General features: G+C 47.7%; 2 protein-coding genes across 5 annotated transcripts in view; one reads left to right on the top strand and one right to left on the bottom strand.

The window, feature by feature from the left end:
- Positions 1-141: 141 nt before the first annotated feature.
- On the bottom strand, positions 142-19,821 carry LOC115832986. Of its 2 annotated transcripts, none has more exons than XM_030805100.1 (3): positions 19,817-19,821; positions 7,325-7,693; positions 142-308 (listed from the first exon to the last, which is right to left on the bottom strand). In XM_030805100.1, exon 2 carries the CDS (start codon positions 7,640-7,642, stop codon positions 7,343-7,345), a length of 300 nt encoding a protein of 99 aa, XP_030660960.1. In that variant the 5' UTR covers positions 7,643-7,693; positions 19,817-19,821; the 3' UTR covers positions 142-308; positions 7,325-7,342. The 2 variants fall into 2 exon arrangements, with proteins under 2 accessions (XP_030660960.1, XP_030660965.1); XM_030805105.1 differs by lacking the exon at positions 142-308 and adding an exon at positions 6,188-7,091.
- LRRC27 (leucine rich repeat containing 27) overlaps positions 7,974-20,815 on the top strand; it is a 43,906-nt gene continuing 31,064 nt past the window's right edge. For 2 of the 3 annotated variants that reach the window (XM_030805042.1, XM_030805049.1), the window contains exons 1-4: positions 7,974-8,120; positions 9,347-9,604; positions 13,231-13,361; positions 18,785-18,843. In XM_030805042.1, coding sequence (XP_030660902.1) covers positions 9,395-9,604; positions 13,231-13,361; positions 18,785-18,843 — 400 coding nt within the window. In that variant the 5' untranslated portion in view covers positions 7,974-8,120; positions 9,347-9,394. Of the gene's footprint in view, positions 8,401-9,346; positions 9,605-13,230; positions 13,362-18,784; positions 18,844-20,815 lie in introns of all 3 variants that reach the window. The other variant, XM_030805056.1, reaches the window with a different exon arrangement.

Raw genomic sequence — 20,815 nt, 5'->3', positions numbered from 1 at the left:
AACACCTCCATACCTGGACCAAATTTCCAACATATGAATTCCAGGGACCCACTCCAACCACAGCAGCTGGGAAAATGGAGGCCAAGAGCTGGGGATGCATCTGAGTCTCCCTGGGTACTGCGATAAGTTCACCACTTTGGCTCATCTGAGAAATTCATTAAAAATTCATTACACACCCCCTCCTGATGGGCCACAGAACACACCCCCAGCTTTTCCATGGCAGCCTGAAGGCTGCAGCTTCTTGTCTTTGCACACCATTCCACATCTTCCTGGCAAAATCCCAGTCCTGTGTTGTGCTCTCAGAAGACCTATATGAGGAAACAGAGGTCATCTTCACTTTGCAGTCTGAACTCTTTTCAAGGAAGAGCAATGTATTTCAGTTGTCACATTGTATGATGATTGGTTTAGCAGGCACAGCAGAGCAGAAATGGAATCAGCTGCCACGGGCATTTTGAACATCTTCCAAAAAACAATTTTAGGCCATTTTGAAATCTGTAAACTTACATAGAAATGTGTATTGTCCTTACATTCAACTTTCTATAAAGTATATTTTACATTTAAAAAAAAAAGACTGCCTTTCTTTTGATGTTGACAAAAAGAGTCAAGCTCTGTCAAATACTTAAAGAGGTTTATTTCTGAGCTAAATATGAGTGACCATGGCCCAAGGCAGTCTCAAGAGATTCTGAGATGTGCCCAAGGTGGTTGGGTTGCAAGATGGTTTTATACATTTTAGGGGAACATAAGACATCAATCAATACACGTGAGGTATACATTGGTTTGGTCCAGAAAGGTAGGACAACTGAAAATGGGATGGGGAGAGATGCAGGAGAGTGAGCTTACAGATCATACGTGGATTCAAAGATTTTCTGATTGACAATTGGTTGAAAGAATTATTATCTAAAGACCTGGAATGAATCAACAGGAAGGAGTGTCTGGGTTAAGACAAGGGGTTATAGAGATCAAGTTCTTGTTGGTAGATGAAGTCTCATTGGTGGCTACCGTTAGAAACAATGGATGGTAAATTCTGATGTTTCTGATATGGTTTGGCTGTGTCCCCACCCAAATCTTATGTTGAATTCCCACGTTGTGGGAGGGACCCGGTGGGAGGTAACTGAACCATGGGGACAAGTCTTTCCCATGCTGTTCTCATGATAGTGAATAAGTCTCATGAGATCTGATGGTTTTAAAAAGAGGAGTTCCTTGGCCGGGCGCAGTGGCTCACACCTCTAATCCCAGCACTTTGAGAGGCCAAGACGGGTGGATCACAAGGTCAGGAGATGGAGACCATCCTGGCTAACACAGTGAAACCCCGTCTCTACTAAAAAATACAAAAAATTAGCCAGGCGTGGTGGCAGGGGCCTGTAGTCCCAGCTACTCGGGAGGCTGAGGCAAGAGAATGGCGTGAACCCAGGAGGCGGAGCTTCCAGTGAGCCGAGATCACACCACTGCACTCCAGCCTGGGCGACAGAGCAAGAGTCCGTCTTAAAAAAAAGGGGTGGGGGGGAGTTCCCTGCACAAGTTCTTGCCTGCTGGTTTCATCAAGACGCAACTTGCTCCTCCTTGCCTTCCACCATGATTGTGAGGCTTCCCCAGCCAGGTGGAACTTAAGTCCAATGAAACCTCTTTCTTTTGTAAATCGCCCAGTCTTTGGTATGTCTTTTTTTTTTTTTTTTTTTTTTTTTTAAGACAGTCTTGCTCTGTTGCCCAGGCTGGAGTGCAGTGGCGCGATCTCGGCTCACTGCAAGCTCCGCCTCCCGGGTTCACGCCAGTCTCCTGCCTCAGCCTCCAGAGTAGCTGGGACTACAGGAGTCTGCCACCACGCCCGGCTAATTTTTTGTATTTTTAGTAGAGACGGGGTTTCACCATGTTAGCCAGGATGGTGTCGATCTCCTGACCTCGTGATCTGCCCGCCTTGGCTTCCCAAAGTGCTGGGATTACAGGCATGAGCCACCACACTCGGCCGGTATGTCTTTATCAGCAACATGAAAATGGACTAACACGGTTTCCTATGTAGACCTTTAAAGGGTGCTAGACTCTCAGTTCATCTCTTCAGGATTGGGAAGGCCTGGAAGGGTAAAGATCCAGTTATGTTAGATTCTTTACAGATACAAATCTCCGCCCCACAAAAGACAGCTTTGCAGGGCCATTTCAAGATATGGAAAATAAACAAATTTGGAGGTAATTATCTTGATTTCCTTCTTTATCTGTCATATGATATTATGCCAGAGTCAGTTGGAGTTGGTATCTTATTGCTACAGAGTCTGTTCTGTCAGTCTTAAGACATCTATTTTATTCTTATTTTTGAGACGCAGTTTCACCCTGCCACCAGGCTGGAGTGCAGTGGTGCAATGTCAGCTCACTACAACCTCCACCTGCTGGGTTCAAGTAATTCTTGTGCCTCAGACTCCTGAGTGGCTGGAATTATGGGTGCACGCCTGGCTAATTTTTGTATTATTAGTAGTGATGGTGTTTCCCCACGTTGGCCAGGCTAGTCTCGATCTCTCGACCCCAAGTGATCTGCCTGCCTTGGCCTCCCGAAGTGCCGGGATTACAGGCGTGAGCCACCTGGCCCGGCCAAGATCTCTATTTTAATGTTAATGCTGGTGAGTTTGTCTAACCCCAAAAGGAGAGGAGTATCATGAGGCATGCCCAGTCCTCCACTGTTGGTCACGGTCTGAACTGGGAGGCATGCCCAGTCCTCCACTGCTGGTCACGGTCTGAACTGGGAGGCACGCCCAGTCCTCCACTGCTGGTCTGAACTAGTTTTCAGGTTTCTTTGGAATCCCCTTGACGGACAAGAGGGGTCCATTCAGCTAGTTGGGGGACTTCAAATTTTGTTTTTGGTTTACAATGTAGAAGAATAGTAATTATCGGAAAAATATCACACATAACTTATGGCAGCTTTACAATAAAGTATTCCATAAAAAAACTAAAGCAGAGTAAAACTGTTTTATTTCCTGTAATGGAAAATATTACTTTATCTGGGCAAGATGGTATTGTGAGTTCAAGCTTAGAGGCTGATATGGTTTGGCTGTGTCTCCACTCAAATCTCATCTTGAATTCTCACGTGCTGTGGGAGGGACCCGGTGGGAGGTAACTGAATCATGGGGGCAGGTCTTTCCCAGGCTGTTCTTGTGATAGTGAATATGTCTCATGAAATCTGATGATTTTAAAAACGGGAGTTCCCCTGCACAAGATTTCTCTCTTTTTGCCTGCTGCCCTCCATGTAAGATGTGACTTGCTCCTCCTTACCTTCCACCATGATTGTGAGGCCTCCCCAGCCGTGTGGAACTTTAAGTCCATTAAACCACTTTTTCTTCCCAGTCTTGGGTATGTCTCTATCAGCAGCATGAAAACAAACTAATACAGAGGCCCTCCCCACAATTCTCCCCATCCATGGCTACAATAGGTAATTTTTATTTAAAAAATTTTTTTTTTTTTTTTGAGATGGAGTCTCGCTCTGTCACCCAGGCTGGAGTGCAGTGGCATGCTCTCAGCTCACTGCAACCTTTGCTTATCAGGTTCAAGCAATTCTCCTGCCTCAACCTCCCGAGTACCTGGAACTACGGGTATGCACCACCACGCCTGGATAATTTTTGTATTTTTAGTGGAGATGGGGGTTTCACCATGTTGGTCAGGCTGGTCTCAAACTCCTGACCTCAGATGATCCGCCCGCCTCAGCCTCCTAAAGCGCTGGGATTACAGGTATGAGCCACCATGCTTGGCCTATAATAGATAATTTTTAAAAGAAAAATTTAAAAACCAGCAACACTTCATAGACCAAAAATGAATCAAAAACACATAGCAGCACACAGGACCCAGACTTTGGGCCTGTGGGGGCTCTGGGCCCAGAAAGAGGGAAAGGTTCTTGGGAAGGCTGTCCCTGAAGAGTGAGGGGCAGAAAGTGCCTGAGAGTAGTGGAGAACAGCCAAGAGCATCGCTGAAAACCAGGGCTGGAATAAGTCTCTTGCCTCTGTAACTGCCCTATGGATTCACCTTGTCTGCCGCCTAGACAGAGTGAATTTACCAAGACAGGGGAACTGCAACGGAGAAAGAGTAATTAACGCAGAGCTGGCTATGCAGGAGACCGGAGTTTTACTATTATTACTCAGTCTCCCTGCGCATTCTGGGATCAGAGTTTTTAAAGATAATTTGGAGGGTGGGGCTTTGGGACATAAGGAATGCTGATTGGTCAGGTTGGAGATGGACTTATAGGGGGTTGAAGTGAGGTTTCCTTGCTGTTTTCTACTCCTGGATGGGTGCCAGAACTGCTGGAGCCAGATTACAGGTCTCGGTGGTGTCAGCTGATTTATGGAGTGCAGGGTTTGCAAAATATCTCAAGCTCTGATCTTGGGTTTTACAATAGTGATGTTATACCCAAGAGCAATTTAGGGAGGTTTAGACTCTTGGAGCCAGAGACTGCAGGACCCCTAACCTGTAATTTCTAATACTGTACCTAATTTGTTAGTGCAAAGGCAGACTGGTCCCTGGGCAAGAAGCGGGTATTTTCGGGAAAGGGCTATTACCCATTTTGTTTCAGAGTCAAACCATGAACTGAGTTCCTTCCCAAAGTTAGTTTGGCCTATGCCCAGGAATGAACGAGGACAGCTTAAAAGTTAGAAGCAAGATGGAGTCGGTTAGGTCTGATCTCTTTCACTGTCATAATTTCCTCAGTTACAATTTTGCAAAGGCGGTTTTGCTTCCATGAAAGGAATGTGAAAAAACATACAACTTCTGCAGTGATATCTGGGGATGGAGACGAGGACAGCCCTCGGCCCAGCCTCTTGCTGGCTCCGGGACTGGATCTACAGTTCCCAACGGCAAGGCCAGACAAGTACCCAAGTATGACCACAAACGGCTGGACGGAGGCTCCTGCCAGAGCATGACACACAGTGAATACCCAGGGAAACAGAACATAAGCCCCCTCTGCAGAAGCCTGCAAGCCTAGATTTCAAAACACAGGACTCCATGACTGATAACAGTGCCAGCCATCAACTGGTAAATTCAGCCCAGGGGAGATGAAAACAATAGAGCACAGTATAAAATAAAGGTGTCTAGGCCGGGCAGTGGTTCACACCTGTAATCCCAGCACTTTGGGAGGCTGAGGCAGGTGGATGGCTTGAGCTCAGGAGTTCAAGACCAGCCTGGGCAACATGGTAAAACCCCGTCTCTACAAAAAATACAAAAATTAGCCCACCGTGGCGGCACATGCCTGTAGTCTCAGCTACTTGAGGGGTTGAGGTGGGAGGATTGCTTGAATCTGGGAGGCAAAGGCTGCAGTGAGCCGAGATCACACCCCTGCACTCCAGCCTGGGTGACAGACTGAGACCCTGTCTCAAACAATAAATAGATGTGTTTAGGATTCTCATGGTAGATAAAGAAAACACCCATGAACATTAAAAACAGATTATAAAACAAAAACTGGAAGAAATAAGAACAAATAGACACAAAAAAGAAAATTAGAAATAGAGACCAATGCGGTTTTATTTAAAAACTCCATAGATTAAACAAATTGGACGGAGACAGAGCTAGTAAACTGGAAGATCGTAAACCCAGAACACAGAGACCAACACTGGGAGGCACAGTTTGAGAGATGGAGAAGACACTGAGTGGGTGCAACCTACTCCCTTTTAGGAGATCCAGAACAAGAATTCCGTCAGGGTGCAGAGGTGCCACGGGAGGAGAGATGGCCGGGAAGGGCTGGGAACTGAAACTTTGCTATCTCAGGTGAGAAGACACGGCCAGCGCCAGGCAACATAGCCAAAGCAACCCATACTCAGAAATACCACAGCGAAATTTCAGAACAAAGACATGAAAAGAGAAGCTAGATTTGGAAGTGGCAATGCCACGGGCAGCAAACTTCTCTGGCAGGGTAGCGGCAGTTGCACAAGAAGGTCCTAAAACCACGACAGGAAATGACTCAACAGGGAACGCGGCACTAGCTCCACAGCCACTCAAGAATCAGATCAAAACGAACACTTCATTCGTTCCTATGCTGGGAGGCTCACCCAAGAAGACTTGCCAAAAGGCTACCAATGGATACAATCTGGCTGGGCAAAAACAAGCACGGAAAAGGGCGAAACATGCTTGTACGTACAATTAACTACTGACTACAAAAATTAATTTAGCATGAAAAATGTGAAACAACCTGAGGCAACAATAAAAAGCAAGAGGGAATACGCTCAAATGGTTAGTAAATGTTTTATTTGTGAAAAGAGATACTGGAATGCTGAACCTTGTTAGAAATAGCATTGTGCTGAAAGCTTCCATCCCATTCGCCGCTCACGGCACCACCCACGCCACTCCCCATTCTCTCCTTGCTCTGCCCAGGAGGTTGGCCTCCCCATGCTCCTGGGAAGGTACTGGTTGTGCTTTCGGCTTCCTGATTGGTAGATAGTTGGGTATGCATGAAAACTTTTTTTTGAGACAGGGTCTCGCTCTGTCACCCAGGTTGACATTCAGTGGCACAATCATAGCTCATTGCAGCCTCAAAATCCTAGGTTCAAACGATCCTCTTGCCTCGGCCTCCCAAACAGCTAGAACTACAGGTGTGTGCCACCACACCCAGCATTTTTTTTTTTTTTTTAAATTTTTGTAGAGACTGGGTTGCCCAGGCTGGTCTCAAACTCCTGGCCTCAAGCGATCCTCCCACCCTGGCCTCCCAAAGTGCTGGGATTACAGGCATGAGCCATCGTGTCTGGCCTAAAAACGTTTCTTACTGTGATCTCTTCACAAAAATAAAACGTCCCTTCCCTCAAAGTGGATAGTCGTTTCTCCATATAATTATGTCGTTTCCTTAAAAAAAGTGAAATCAGGCCGGGCGCGGTGGCTCATGCCTGTAATCCCAGCACTGTGGGAAGCCGAGGAGGGCGGAGCACGAGGTCAGAAGATCGAGACCAGCCTGGCCGACATGATGAAACCCCGTCTCTACTAAAAATACAAAAATTACCTGGACGTGGTGGCGCGCGCCTGTAGTCCCAGCTACTGGGGAGGTTGAGGCAGGAGAATTGCTTGAACCTGGGAGGCAGAGGTTGCAGTGAGCTGAGATCACGCTACTGCACTCCAGCCTGGGAGACAAAGCAAGACTCCACCTCAAAAAAAAAAAAAAAAAAAGTGAAATCATGGCTGACTCCAGCTAAACTGTCCGGGTTTCAAGAGTGTTTCTGGGTGGGATAGAGGGTGCTACTTTTCATTAACAGTTGGATCCTGGAATGAAGGTGCACGGGACTCCAGGGTTCCACATGACCACGCGAGCACCTCCCCTCCCACCCAGTGTCACTTCATTTTCTTCCAAATTCTCAAAACCCTTCCTCAGGACACTCACTGCGTCTCCTCGCCTCCCTCACTCCTCCGTCCACTGCAGGAGACTCAGCAGAGGCAGCCTTACTTCTCCAAGGAGGACGGTCTGAGTCTGCGTTCCCCTAGGAGCAAGCCCTGAGGCAAGATTTGGGGACAAGCAGCTCATGTGGGAAGTGACTCCAGGAAGCCCCAGGAAAGAAGCGGGGAGTGAGCCCAGCGGGAAGGACAGGCAGCGAGGGCGGCTCCAAAGGTGGTGCCTCAGCATCAATTCTTTTCTGCTCGGCTGTCCTCGAGCAGCCCCGCCCGCCCCAGGCCCTCCGGCTCCCCAGACGGCCCTCAGCATCCCGCTCTCTTCCTTCCCTTCTGTGCCAGGCCGGTCGCCCCTCCAGACCCTCTCGGTCCCTACTTGCCCGTCGGCCACCGCCCCTTAAGGGCCGCTGGCGCGGAAAAACGGATGCTGCCGTTGGCCGCGTGCGTGCGCGCGCAGGCGCACCACCCCCGCTGCCGCCCCCGCGCAGGCGCACCACGCCCCGCCCCCTCCCGGGCAGACGCACCACACCCCGACCCCCTGCCGCGCAGGAGCACCCACACCCCGCCCCCGCACGCAAGCACAGGCCCCCACAACACGCACACCCCCGCGCGCAGGCGCACCACATCCCTCGCGCAGGCGCACCACAGACACACGCGCGCGCAGCGTGGCGCCTGCGCGTTTCCATACCGGCGTCTCCATGGCGACCGCGTTGGCGGGGTGGCCTCCATTGTCGGGCTGCTGCTCTCAGCGGCGGGGCTCGCCAGCGCTCCAGTGGGCGGGGGCGCGGCAGGTGAGACGGGGCGGGTACGGCCAGCTCGCTGGGCCCTCGAGGCGGGCGGCGGCAGGAAGGTGGTGCCTCGGCCCCTCGTGCCCTGTCGCCTAGCTCCAGCCCCGATGCTGACGGCAAAGGCTACACTCCTCAGGCCTGGAATGTGAGGCCCAGAGCGTCGGATCCAACTCAGCCTCGCCCGGATGGGGAAACCGAGGCAGGGAGCGGGGGTGGGCGTGCGTGGGGATCCCTTAAAGGCAGCCTCGGAAACCCCACGGAGCCTGCGCTGCCTGGGCACTGTGTAAGTCCAGGCTGTTGTTTCACTTCTGGTTTTAAGATACTTTCCCTGTTCTGAGGTTTGAAGCCTCCCCTCCTCTGTTTTAAGTTCCGTGATTCGGAGAAAACAAGTGAACTGACCGTGAAAAAGCCCGCAGGCTTCCATGGAATGCAGGCCGCCTGGGGTCAAACCCTGCTGGGTCCCACTGTCGCCTCTACCCCCCCCCAATTAACTGCGCCCCTGGGGCGGTTCCCTAACTGATCTACGCCTTATATGCCAATCATTGGGCTGTTGAGTGACTTGAATTAGATGAACTGATGCATTCCCACGTTGATTCTTATTGCCGAATAAATTGTTTGGAAATTGCAAGTGGAAGTGTGCGTCGCTGAATGAGATTTTGGTGAACAATACTTCTGAGTAAAAGTGTTTCTGGACAACGAAAATTTGAGATTAATTTAACAGGTTTTTCCCCGGTGCTTAACTGGGTGTTAGCCAGACTTAGTTCTGGTCACTGGGTCAAAATGGTAAACAAAAGACAGGCTTCCTGGCCTCAGGAAACTAAAAACATAGTTCAAATGGCACAGAACCACACCAGAGATAAGAAACAGTGCAAACTTCCACCCGCCCCCAGTCATTTCATGGAAGCGTTGCAGTTGATGTACAGGCTTTGAAATGTTCTAATCTGTTTACATCCCCTAAAATGATCATTACTACTATTGTGCGCCTTTGCGTTTTCCAGGAGTTAAATCTTGGAACTCCATTGTACAAAGTGAAAGCAGAGAATTTTAATCTGAACCTCTTCGTATTCCTTTTTTTTTTTTTTTACATGTTTAAAAGTCAAATTTTTGCTACTGCTTGTGAAATGATAGCTTTTAAAGCAAGTTAACGTACTGTAGATCTGCCACACAGCTATTCTGTTTTGCCTCGGTATGATTAGTTGTTTCTACGTTTCCCTTTCATGTGTCTCCAGGTGACTCCAGACCAAGGAGGATGAGCTGCTGTCCCTGGAAGAGAACGGATGGAGGAAAGCAGCTCCTGCAAAGTTCCCTCTATGGCTGCTGCTGATCTGGAGGAGGGTGCTGGTCAGACTAGGAGCTTGCCTGCCACCCCCTCCAAAGATGTTCACAAGGGTGTTGGAGGCATCATCTTTTCCTCCTCACCGATTTTAGACTTGAGTGAAAGTGGTCTGTGCCGTTTGGAGGAGGTCTTCAGAGTCCCCAGCCTTCAAGTAAGTGGGGCTGCTCCTCACGCTGTGTGCCCACAGGTCCCCTGTAGACAGAAATGGGAATCTACCCCTGGGCTTTATTTGTAGGCTTCTTTCTCTTTGGAAGTGATGAATTCTAAAATGAAATAGAGGAAAGGTTAACTCATAGTTTCATACGCCAATCACAACAAAATGGGAAATTCATGATGGGGACCAACCAATGGAAATAGTACATCTATTTAGATGAAGGTGTCTGTTCCCTTCCTTGCAGTTCATCTCTCAAAACCTGTGGTAGAAACTACTGCCAAACACCCTTGGTCTCTTAATTAAAACACAAAACCTTAAAGGAAATCAGGCAACATGAACAGTTAAAAACTTTGTTCTCACCCATGATTTTGCTCGTGTTGCACGCACTGGTTTTACTTTGTGCCCGGCCTTTCTCTGGGTCAGTCCACAGTAGATGCTGTCTTGTCCATGTGATTTCTGGAGAAAGCTTCTGTGAGGGCACAACTTTGATGTTAGACAGTTGAGGGTTCCCCCTGCAGCACTTGTCCCTGCTAGGACTCACAGAATTTCCTTAAACCTCATTTGGTTTAATCTGGAATGTCGGAATGATCATATTTTCACATCATTTATTGTGAAAATGAATAACGTGAAAGTTCAGTGTCTGGAACATAGTTATGATACTGATTGACTTTCTTGTTGTATTTTTAGTAGAGATGGGGTTTCACCATGTTGCCCAGGCTGGTCTTGAACGCCTGAGATCAGGTGATCTGCCTGTCTCAGCCTTCCAAAGTGCTGGAATTACAGGTGTAAGCCACCGCACCTGGCCAGATTGACATTTTTGAGTGCTTTTACAAGAGCTACATATTTAGATTTTTAGTGGCTACTTAAGTTATAAACTACATTTGTCATGTCTTTGCTGTCAGGGCAGCGCTGGTCTTGCTCTTTCTTTCCTTCCTGCTGACATCTAGGATGAGGCACAGGTCACAGGGACCTGCCTTGTCCTGGCTGCTGTTACACAGGTGTCACTTTTAATGAACAGATATCCTCAGCCCTGAATAAGGGATCCAGCAGAGCCCTGAGGTTTCTGTTACCTTTATGCATAAAGGGAGAAGGAGGAAATTCCAGAGGTCTTCAGGCTTAATGAAGAAACTTGATAACTGTTTATATCTTTCAGAAGACAAATGTCAATATAAATTTTATTACCATGGCATCAAGTCTTTAAATGAGGTAATCAGAGTGGTAGACTTTCTGCAGCTGTGGCTGCAGTCGCTGAAGTCATAAACAGCACTACCAGAGATCCCACATCCTCACATGAGGCTCCCAGGACCTAATAGGAAAGATGGAACTTATATTGTGACATAGCCAACTCACTGTTCACCGTATGAGAAACAAACTTACCCATCCAAACCCAAAGAATGGACTCAGAGAACAGTGGAAGAAAGACTTTTTAATGACAGTCTTGCAAGATTGGGTGTCTGGTGGGCAGGCACACCCAGCAGGGTTACAACAAGCCATTTATCCCCTAGTGCACAGGTCCCGCCCCAGTTCCTCATAGGCTGAGTACTATGGGGTCACAGTCTTCCTGGACTTTGCCTATTGGTTGTTGGGTAGGGACTGTAGGGCACAGGTTCCTCCCCCGGTTCCTCATAGGCTGAGTGCTATGAGGTCACAGTCTTCCCAGATGTTGCCTATTGGTTGTTGGGTAGGGGCTGTAGGGCGCAGGTTCCTCCCTCGGTTCGTCATAGGCTGAGTACTATGGGGTCACAGTCTTCCTGGATGTTGCCTATTGGTTGTTGGGCGGGGGCTCTAGGTATTTTCTTTAGGGTTGTCCTGTTTTATTTTGTTGTGGCCCACAATGCATTGCAATCCCAGTCAGCTCAGGGGCTCTTCAAGTATTTGACTTATGACCTACGTAGCTGGGCAGGCCAATAAGAACAGACAAAACGAGCTATTTGGCAGGCTAGTAAACTTTCATCTTAGACTAATCATCTTTGGTTTGGGTGAGGGCAACTAAGGGGTGGGGAATGGCCAATAAGCAGGCATCGGCTATCCAAGCAGGGGCCTAGTGCATCCTGTTTTTCTGTAGTTTGCTGACCTAAGCCGATTCCAGGCACTTTGTCTTGGAAATGGACCACTGTATACATTACTTCCTTCAACCATAACCAGCTCCAAGTCACAGGTGGTGCCTGCCTTTCCAGAGGTGCTGGGGAGGAAGAAGAGTGTTATCTTTCTGAGATTCCTTTTACTGACATTGAGAACATTCAAAGCTGAGCACTGGAATCAGCTTGCCCTGGGCGGGAAAGAACAGGACCAAGGAGTGTAAAACCATGGCTGCAGAGGCCCGAGAAAGGCAGCACGTGGAGGCACGCACATGCCTGTATGTGGGGGGTGCACACCCATGTACGTGGGGGCACACTGTGACCTGTGATTGCCAGGATGCTTTCTGGAGACCAAGCCAGCTGCCAGCAAGCAGTGACTCTGGCAATTTCCTAACAGAGATAAGACACTGTTTCCAATGCCTTCATGAAGAGTGTGATTTTTCCAGTCAGTGTTTCTCCAGTTGGAATCTGTCAGTGATTTGGATCAGGGACACAGTGTTGAAGGTGGAATGGGGAGGCACATGGTGCTCTGTGCAATGTGCAGTGTGTGTTTCATAGAGAAGGCAACGTAATCACAACAGCCAATCCACGTGCTGTTCTTTAGTGCTGCCCACATTGCCTCATCTCACAAATGAGGACACTGGAGCACAGAGAGGTTCAGGAACTTGCTCAAGGTCATGCAGCCAATAGATTTTGAAACCTAGATGTTAATCCACGCAGTCTGGCTTCCAGATCATTGTTCCGAACATCTGTTTCTACTCCCTCAGTAAATACAGATATGGATGTAAATATATATAATAATGTGAGTATAAACAACACAGCAGCATTAAAGACGGTATTGTAAAAATTAGCTATTATCCTCCCACACTGTGAGTGTGAAATTATATATATGTTATTTGCATTTTACACAGCTAAAATAAGTGTGCATACATTTCATCTTCCACCTTCCCTTATTTATAATGACTTTAAAATGTCACTGGGTCGATGTATCAATCTGCTTCTGAAATGATGCTCGCTAAGGTTATTTTCGTTTGCTGCTGATTGTAGAGAACACCACAGCAGACATCTCTGTCCCTGTCTTTTAGTTTCGTTTTAATGATCGAGTTGGGCTGAGTCCCCCAGACCAGACATGGCTCTGGCTATTTGCTCAGTAAGCAGGCAATTTCGGGGGCTGCCGAGGGCCGGGTGCTGCGGCAGGCACTGGAGAAAGGGCCGAGACACTGAGTGTGGGGCCCCGGAATTCGGACTATGCCAAAGGCTTTGGGATAGACCAAGTGGCATGCTCAGTCAGCAACCGTGCCGGCTCTTCAGGAAGTCAGTTCCCACTCCAAAGGCCGCTGGGAGGAGGAGTCCTGGCACTTTTCTTTCTGATTCTTTCGTCCACTGTTTACATCTTTTAAGGGTAAGAGATTGGGTTTTTGTTTTTTAACTTAGTATATATGGTTCTGGTTGTTAGTAGTTCTTTTGGAAATAGATTTCGGATATATCATGTTTTAAAAATTAGTTGGTTGACAAAACATTCTCTGATTCCCTTTTCCACGGAAGCAATTGCATCTGCAAAGGAATGCCCTGTGTGTGATTCCTCAAGATTTCTTTCAGCTGCTGCCGAACCTGACCTGGCTGGACCTCCGGTACAATAGAATTAAGGCGCTTCCTTCTGGGATTGGAAATCACAAGTAAGTTGTTTATGTTGCCAGATTTTAAAAATTATCTTTTAAGTGCACGAGTGCCTGTTCTTTCGCTCCTTGTCCTTTACTCTTGATTGAATTTTTACTTCAGAATAGAAACATTTAATAGTGTTTTTAAAGCCAGCTAAGAGGTGCGACGGCTGAATGTACCCAACACAGAACTGTAACTTGAGATATTTGGTGCCACAGCAAATGCTGTAGCCACAGTGTCTTTTTGCTGGGCGGCTGGTGTGATTTTTGTCACAGCCGATTCCAGCTCTGACTCTCCTTGTGTGAAGCTGCCTGAAAATCAGAAATACCTCTGATGAGTTAAACCAGCAACTTTGGCTGGGCGTGGTGGCTCACGCGTGTAATCCCAGAACTTTGGGAGGCCGAGGTGGGCAGATCACCTGAGGTCAGGAGTTTGAGACCGGCCTGGCCAACATAGCAAAACCCCGTCTCTACTAAAAATATAAAAATTAGCCGGGCGTGGTGGTGGGTGCCTGTAATCCCAGCTCCTCGGGAGGTTGAGGCAGGAGAATTGCTTGAACCCAGGAGGCGGAGGTTGCAGTGAGCTGAGATCACACCACTGCACTCCAGTCTGGGTGACAGTAAGAGTCCGTCTCAAAAAAAATAAATAAAAAATAAACCAGCTCCTTTGCTCCTGAGGGCTCCTGTGTAACCCACATTGGTTCTTGGCAAATAATGAGAAAGTCTTCTTACTTTGGAAAACTGGGAGCACCCAACCAAGCCCCAGGTGTCCTGCCCATTCCCACCACTTCCCTTCCAGGGGTTTCCTTGCATTCCCACTTGTGGGGTGTAATCCTGCCCATGGTGGAAACGTCACATCTCCTTTCCCCTCCTCAGCCTGGCCCTTCCCCAGCAGCCAGGACTCTATTCTCACTATGGAGACGTCCTCCTTTCCTGGGCCCTCTGCTTCTGTGCCCACATCCCTGGCGCTATGGCTTTTTCACCTTCTGAAGCCATGATCGCCCTTACCTCTTTTTCTTTTCTTTTTTTTTTTTTTTTTTTTTGAGACGGAGTCTTGCTCTGTCTCCCAGGTTGGAGTGCAGTGGCGTGATCTCGGCTCACTGCGACCTCTACCTCCTGGTTTCAAGCAATCCTCTTGCTTCAGCCTCCCAAGGAACTGCAATTACAGGTGCCCGCCACCATGCCTGGCTAATTTTTGCATTTTTAGTAGAAACGGGATTTTGCCATGTTGGCCAGGCTGGTCTCAAACTCCTGACCTCAAGTCATCCGCCTGCCTCGGCCTCCCAAAGTGCTGGGATGACAGGCGTGAGCCCCCTTGCACGGCTACCCGAACCTCTTTTGACCAGTGCTTCAGCCCTTTCTCTGATATGAGTGCATCTGGGCACAGCCCTGAGGTGGGCATGTGCCTGGCAGGTGCAGGCTGGCAGGGAGGCCTGTGTGGTGGGGGAAGTCTCTAAAAAGGGGCATTGGGGCTCAGAGGCCAGGGTCTCACTGAGGATCTTATTTTAGAAGGGAAGTCACAGAAGGGTTTGAGTAGAGAGGGTGGCGTCAGACTTGGCTTATAGTCACTCTGTGAGGAGGGGAGCTCCAGGGCAAGGGTGGGGCGGTCACCAGCTGGGGCCACGGCAGCAGCCCATGCAGGAGGAGCAGCCTGGGCGTGGCTGGCCACGGCAGGGCCTTGGTGGGACTTCAGAGCTGGTGGGATGCGGGTGGGTATGGGACCACAAGAAGAAGAGGGGTATCCAGGGTGCCCCCAGTTCCTACATGAGGAATTGTGTCTCCCAAGAGCCATGGTGGCCTCTGTGGGTCAGTAGAATAGAGGCTTGTAGGAGGCCCTTCACTTGCCTTGAACTCGCTGGTTTTAAAAATGTTTTATAAGAAGTCAGTATATTTTGCCACACGTAATAGGGGAGAACCATGTATCATTCGCCCTTCAGGCTCTGCGAGGAAGCTGCTTATCTCATGATAAGTGGTGTCTGGAGTAGGTGGAAACACACCCAGCGCATCTCCATGGGGCTCCTATGGACTGTAGGGTCTGCAGGGCGGGTCACAGATGGCCTCGAGGGAAGAGTGTTCCCGGCTCAGCTGGTCCCTCTGCCGAGCCCGGCCGGCTGCTTGTGTTATGGGAGCTGTGTGGGAGCCAGGTGCCCTCTGGACAGTTGCCCACCCTGTCCTCACAGCCTCGGGAGGCTTCCAAGCCTGAGGCTGAGAGTGCTTTGGGAAGGATTTCTTCTTCACACGATCATCATGTTCTGGGTTTAGAATCACTGGGTGCTCTTTGTCCACAAATTGTTTTAGCCTTACACGGTTCTGGAGAGTAAGTGCTACTCACAGGATGTAAATGAACTAAGGCCTGTTTCCATAACTACTCATGTTTTCCCTAAAATAAGTATACAGTCCTCAAAATTTGAAATTCTTTGATTTTGCCAGTCAAAGCTGGCTGCCTATGTTTTTGAAGATATACTTTTATTTGTGATTTGTAACCCATGATAACATTCAAATTAGATCAGCTACAGAGCTGAGACATATTACTCAGAAATGCAAAGTGATTATGGGTTTATTAAAGCCTTAAACCTCTCCAAACATAATTAAAACAGTGACGGTGTTAGCGTTCCCCCTTCTCAGTGTCCTGGGTGTGTGAGCTTGCTAGCAGAGAGAAGATGTAGGAAGCATGGATCACTTCATTTACCTCCTTAGGCAAACAAGTCCAACTCAATATTTACGTTTATATGTTCATTTTAAAATCAATGAAACAAAAGAATCAACGGGTAAGCTTTGAATTTTTGATAGTATTTAAGGAATTAACATTTATAAATTTATCATTTAAAGTATGCTCAGAATATTTTAATAATATTATAAGGTAGAAAAACCTGTGCTGTACTTTCAGGTTAATAGTCAGTAAACATGCACCCCCCACCCCCACCCCCTGCAGTCCCTCTAAGGCAAAACCCAACCCAGCCCCACTCAGCAGCATGTGAGTGGGCCAGAACCTTTCTGCCTTGATGAAGCCCTGGCGTTGGAGAAGCCGAGGGCGTGGTGCTGCGCTTGCTGCCCTCCTCAGCATCTGGAGCCTCTATTCACCTTATAGAGAGCAGATGCTGTTCTTGTTGGCTGGTTTTATACTAGCAAAATTCAGAGGGAGTAAACCAAAACCAGTGAACTGAACCAACCACATTGAAATAATCCACTTTTGTGCAGTTCAAGGAAAGTTTACTTCATAAAGTTTATTCCTTAAAAACTTCAGGTAGGCCGGGCGCGGTGGCTCACGCTTGTAATCCCAGCACTTTGGGAGGCCGAGGCGGGCGGATCACGAGGTCAGGAGATCGAGACCACGGTGAAACCCCGTCTCTACTAAAAATATAAAAAATTAGCCGGGCGTGGTGGCGGGCGCCTGTAGTCCCAGCTACTCGGAGAGGCTGAGGCAGGAGAATGGTGTGAACCCGGGAGGCGGAGCCTGCAGTGAGCCGAGGTCGCGCCGCTGCACTCCAGCCTGGGCGACAGCGAGACTCTGTCTCAAAAAATAAAAAAAAAAAAAACTTCAAATAACGGCCGGGCGTGGTGGCTCACGCCTTTAATCCCAGCACTTTGAATGGCCGAGGTGGGTGGGTCACAAGGTCAGGAGTTCGAGACCAGCCTGGCCAGCATGGTGAAACTCCGTCTCTACTAAAAAAAAAAAGTACAAAAAAATTAGCCGGGCATGGTGGCATGTGTCTGTAGTCCCAGCTACTCAGGAGGCTGAGGCAGGAGAATTGCTTGAACCCGGCAGGCGGAGGTTTCAGTGAGCCAATATCACGCACCATTGCACTCCAGCCTGGGCCACAGAGTGAGACTCCATCTCAAAAAAAAAAAAAAAAAAAAAAAAAAAATTCCAATAACAAGGAAAATCCAAGAAAGTAAGTAGAAAGAAAATTGTCTAAACCTTAAGTAATCTGATCTTCCTGTGGGGTTGCCAATCAAAAAATTAAACATAATTTAAATGAGGGCTGGGCATGGTGGCTTATGCCTATAATCCCAGCACTTTGAGAGGCTGAGGCAGGAGGATCACTTGAGCCGAGGAGTTCAAAACTGGCTTGAGCAACATAGGAATACCCTGTGTCTACAAAAAATACCAACATTAGCCAGGCATGGTGGCACACACTATTAGTCTCAGCTTAGCCAGGCGTGGTGGCACACACCATTAGTCTCAGCTCAGCCAGGCGTGGTGGCACACACCATTAGTCTCAGCTTAGCCAGGCGTGGTGGCACACACCATTAGTCTTAGCTCAGCCAGGCATGGTGGCACACACCGTTAGTCTCAGCTTAGCCAGGCATGGTGGCACACACCGTTAGTCTCAGCTTAGCCAGACATGGTGGCACACACCATTAGTCTCAGCTCAGCCAGGCATGGTGACACACACCATTAGTCTCAGCTTAGCCAGACATGGTAGCACACACCATTAGTCTCAGCTCAGCCAGGCGTGGTGACACACACCGTTAGTCTCAGCTACCTGCGGGGGCTGAGGCGGGAAGATTGCTTGAGGCCAGGAGGCGGAGGTTGCAGTGAGCAGAGGTTGCAGTGAGCTGAGATTGCAGCACTGCACTCCAGCCTGGGCAACAGAGTGGAGACCTTGTCTCAAAAAATAATCATAATAATTAAATGTGAAAACCAGGAAGCATAGTACAATAAAAGGTACAAGATAGAGTTTAATAGAATATATGGATTTTTCCATCATTCAACTAGTAAATTTTTACATTCTTTCCTGTCCGTCTGTCTAGGCATCCATGATATATTTTGGGCTGCATTTTGTAAGGATGTTACTAAGTGTTAAATGAAAGGAGATGCCTTCCCGAAATGCTGCCTTCGCTGAGTTTCTTACGTAAAGGCTTCTCAGAGTCCCCAGTGTACGAATCATTCGTCTCCAAGCAGGGCAGGATATACTGTGCAGTGGAAGTCTCTCAAACATTTTTGGCCATAGAAAACTTTTTTCACAGAGCATGATAAAACACTGGGATTCCTCACAGCACATCTTAGGAATGACTGGTTTACAGTGAGGGTATAACTGGAGGGTGTGAAAGCCTAAAATAGAGGTTCTTAACGGGGGAGATTTTGCCCCCAGGAGACCGTTGGCAATGTCTGGAGACATGTGTGGTTGTCACACCTGGGGGTGGGTGGTACCCCTGGCATGTATTGGAGAAAGGCTGGAGGTGTACAGTACCCCGAAAAGCAGGGGACACCGCCACCCCTATGGACTGCCTGGTCCCACGTGTCAGCAGTGCAGGGCTTAGATCTGTGTTTGCATATGGCAGCAGACCATTTGTGTGTACACGTTGTAAATTTAAGTGTATCTGTATTGAAGTTGCCCCTGAAAGAGAAGAAAAATGAAGAAACTTGATGGTATATTTTGGAGATAGTCATTTAATTCTCTGCTTTTTAAATTTTTTTGTTTTGTTTTGCTTTAAAGGCATTTGAAAGCTTTGCTTTTAGAAAGAAATCCTATCAAAATGTTACCTGTGGAGCTGGGTAAGTATAAAACAATAAAAAGATGATTTTAAAATGCTATCTTTTGAACTTGCCAGACCTTGTAATGGAAGTATCAGGCATGACAAAGGAGGGTAAGCTAGATATTTTAAACATCCTTCCTGCTTCTAGGACTCAGGTAATGTAGCTGTCAAGAGCTGTTGATATAGCACGGACTGTTCGTACGGAGGTATGACATGTGAGCCTTGTGTGAGGCACAGTCACAGGGAGGGCCATTGGCACCGTCACACAGCTAAGGAAACCGAAGGCCCTGCACACACCTCTGCAGGCCCCATGTGCTGTCTCCGCTGCATCTCACTGGCCTTCCTGGGAAGTTTTACCATTTACGTATGTTCCTAGGCCCCATCATGACCACTTTTTTAGACCTCAGAATCTAAACACTCAAAACCAAAGGCATAAGCTGACAGACAAATCAAACGAGCATAAACTATCACAGAAGCAAGTTTTATGACCTTTAAAATATCTAGCAGAAACAGTATAAATTTGTCTGACTAGTAGCTCAGGAAAAAATGTCTCAAATTCTGAAGGCATGTCTATTATGACCTTGAGAAGCATTTTGGAGAACTAATTTATGAGTACTCATTTATTTATAAGTCACTTGCTACCATGTAGACAGTATAAAAACAGACATGTATACACATGTATACGTAAAAGTACAAACATTAAGATTGTATAGCTTTGACTTTATTTTTAGCCATGAATCATATAAAACTCATTAGTTTAAAAGAACAGTTGAGACTGCGCATAGTGGCTGATGCCTGTAATCTCAGCACCTTGGGGCGCCAAGGTGGGAGGATCCCCTGAAGCCAGGAGTTTGAAACCAGCCTGGGTAACATAGTGAGACCCCATCTCTACAAAAAATAAAATAAAATAAAATTAGCCAGGTGCAGTAGTGCATGCCTGTGTTCCTAGGTACTTAGGAGGCTGAGGCGGGAGGCTAACTTGAGCCCAGGACTTCAAGGCCGCAGTGAGCTCTGATTGCACCACTATACTCCAACCTGGACAACAGGGTGAGACCTTCTCTCCAAAACAAAACAACAACAACAACAACAAAAATAAAAGAACAGTTCGGTTAAATTGTGCCTTTGTAAATGGAATGAGTTATGGCTGGAACCCTTACACAGTTTTAGAGAAAACAGAATAGCACATTTACACCTCAGAGAACAGAGAGAATTTAAGCTTTTTAAAGAAGGAGTTTGGGTGTGTTTGTAGGCTCAAAATGGATGACAAGATAATACAAAGTCACTTGCCACAGGATTTGATAAGGAAACGAATTTCATTTAGACAGGTAGCTTCTAGTTTAGCCTCTGTTTTCCAACTGGACCATCGAGCTCAGGGCAGAGCCCGTTAATGGACAGGGCCAACAAAGCATTTGCAGTTTGTAGATCCTAATACTTAACCTATGTGAAAAGCAAGCGCAGCTGAAAGGCAGAACACCCAGATACCCAAAATCTAAGCATCCGCCTTTCACACTGAACCCTGGCTCCCTCAAACTGGGAAATGCCACAGGACTAGGGCCCCTGCAGTGCTTCCCCATGCTCCTCATTCCAGGGACTTCGCCCTGAGCCTGGGGAGTGAGCCAGCCCCTACCAGCCCACTGCCCACCACGGGAGCCTTACCTCTCAGCGGCCATCGTTTCCACAGCCTCCGAGTGTTCACGTAATTTCCATTTTTAGTGACATTTCACATTTGTGGAGTCCTTGTATTCTATTTCTTCTAATTAAACACGATTTTCTCCATTTGCTTGAACATATTTAAATGGCGGCTTTGAAGTCTTTGTTAAACCCAACATCTGGGCCTCCTCCAAGACGGTTTCCATTGTCTGCTCTGTTCCTGAGTGCAGGGTACATTTTCCTTTTCTTTGCATGTCTGGTAGTTTTTATGTTGAAAATGGGCATTTTAGATAATATAGCGACTTTGTATTCTGAATTTTACAGAATTGTGAAGGTGGTTG

This window comes from Nomascus leucogenys, chromosome 3, assembly GCF_006542625.1.
Source record: "Nomascus leucogenys isolate Asia chromosome 3, Asia_NLE_v1, whole genome shotgun sequence".
Classification (NCBI taxonomy): domain Eukaryota; kingdom Metazoa; phylum Chordata; class Mammalia; order Primates; family Hylobatidae; genus Nomascus; species Nomascus leucogenys.
Note: the sequence above shows the minus strand (reverse complement) of the source record. Positions and strands in the feature narration are given on the sequence as shown.

What these genes read in the sequence shown, in the direction of transcription:
- LOC115832986 (XM_030805100.1), bottom strand. Translation starts at nt 7,642, where the DNA reads ATGCTGAGGGCCGTCTGGGGAGCCGGAGGGCCTGGGGCGGGCGGGGCT.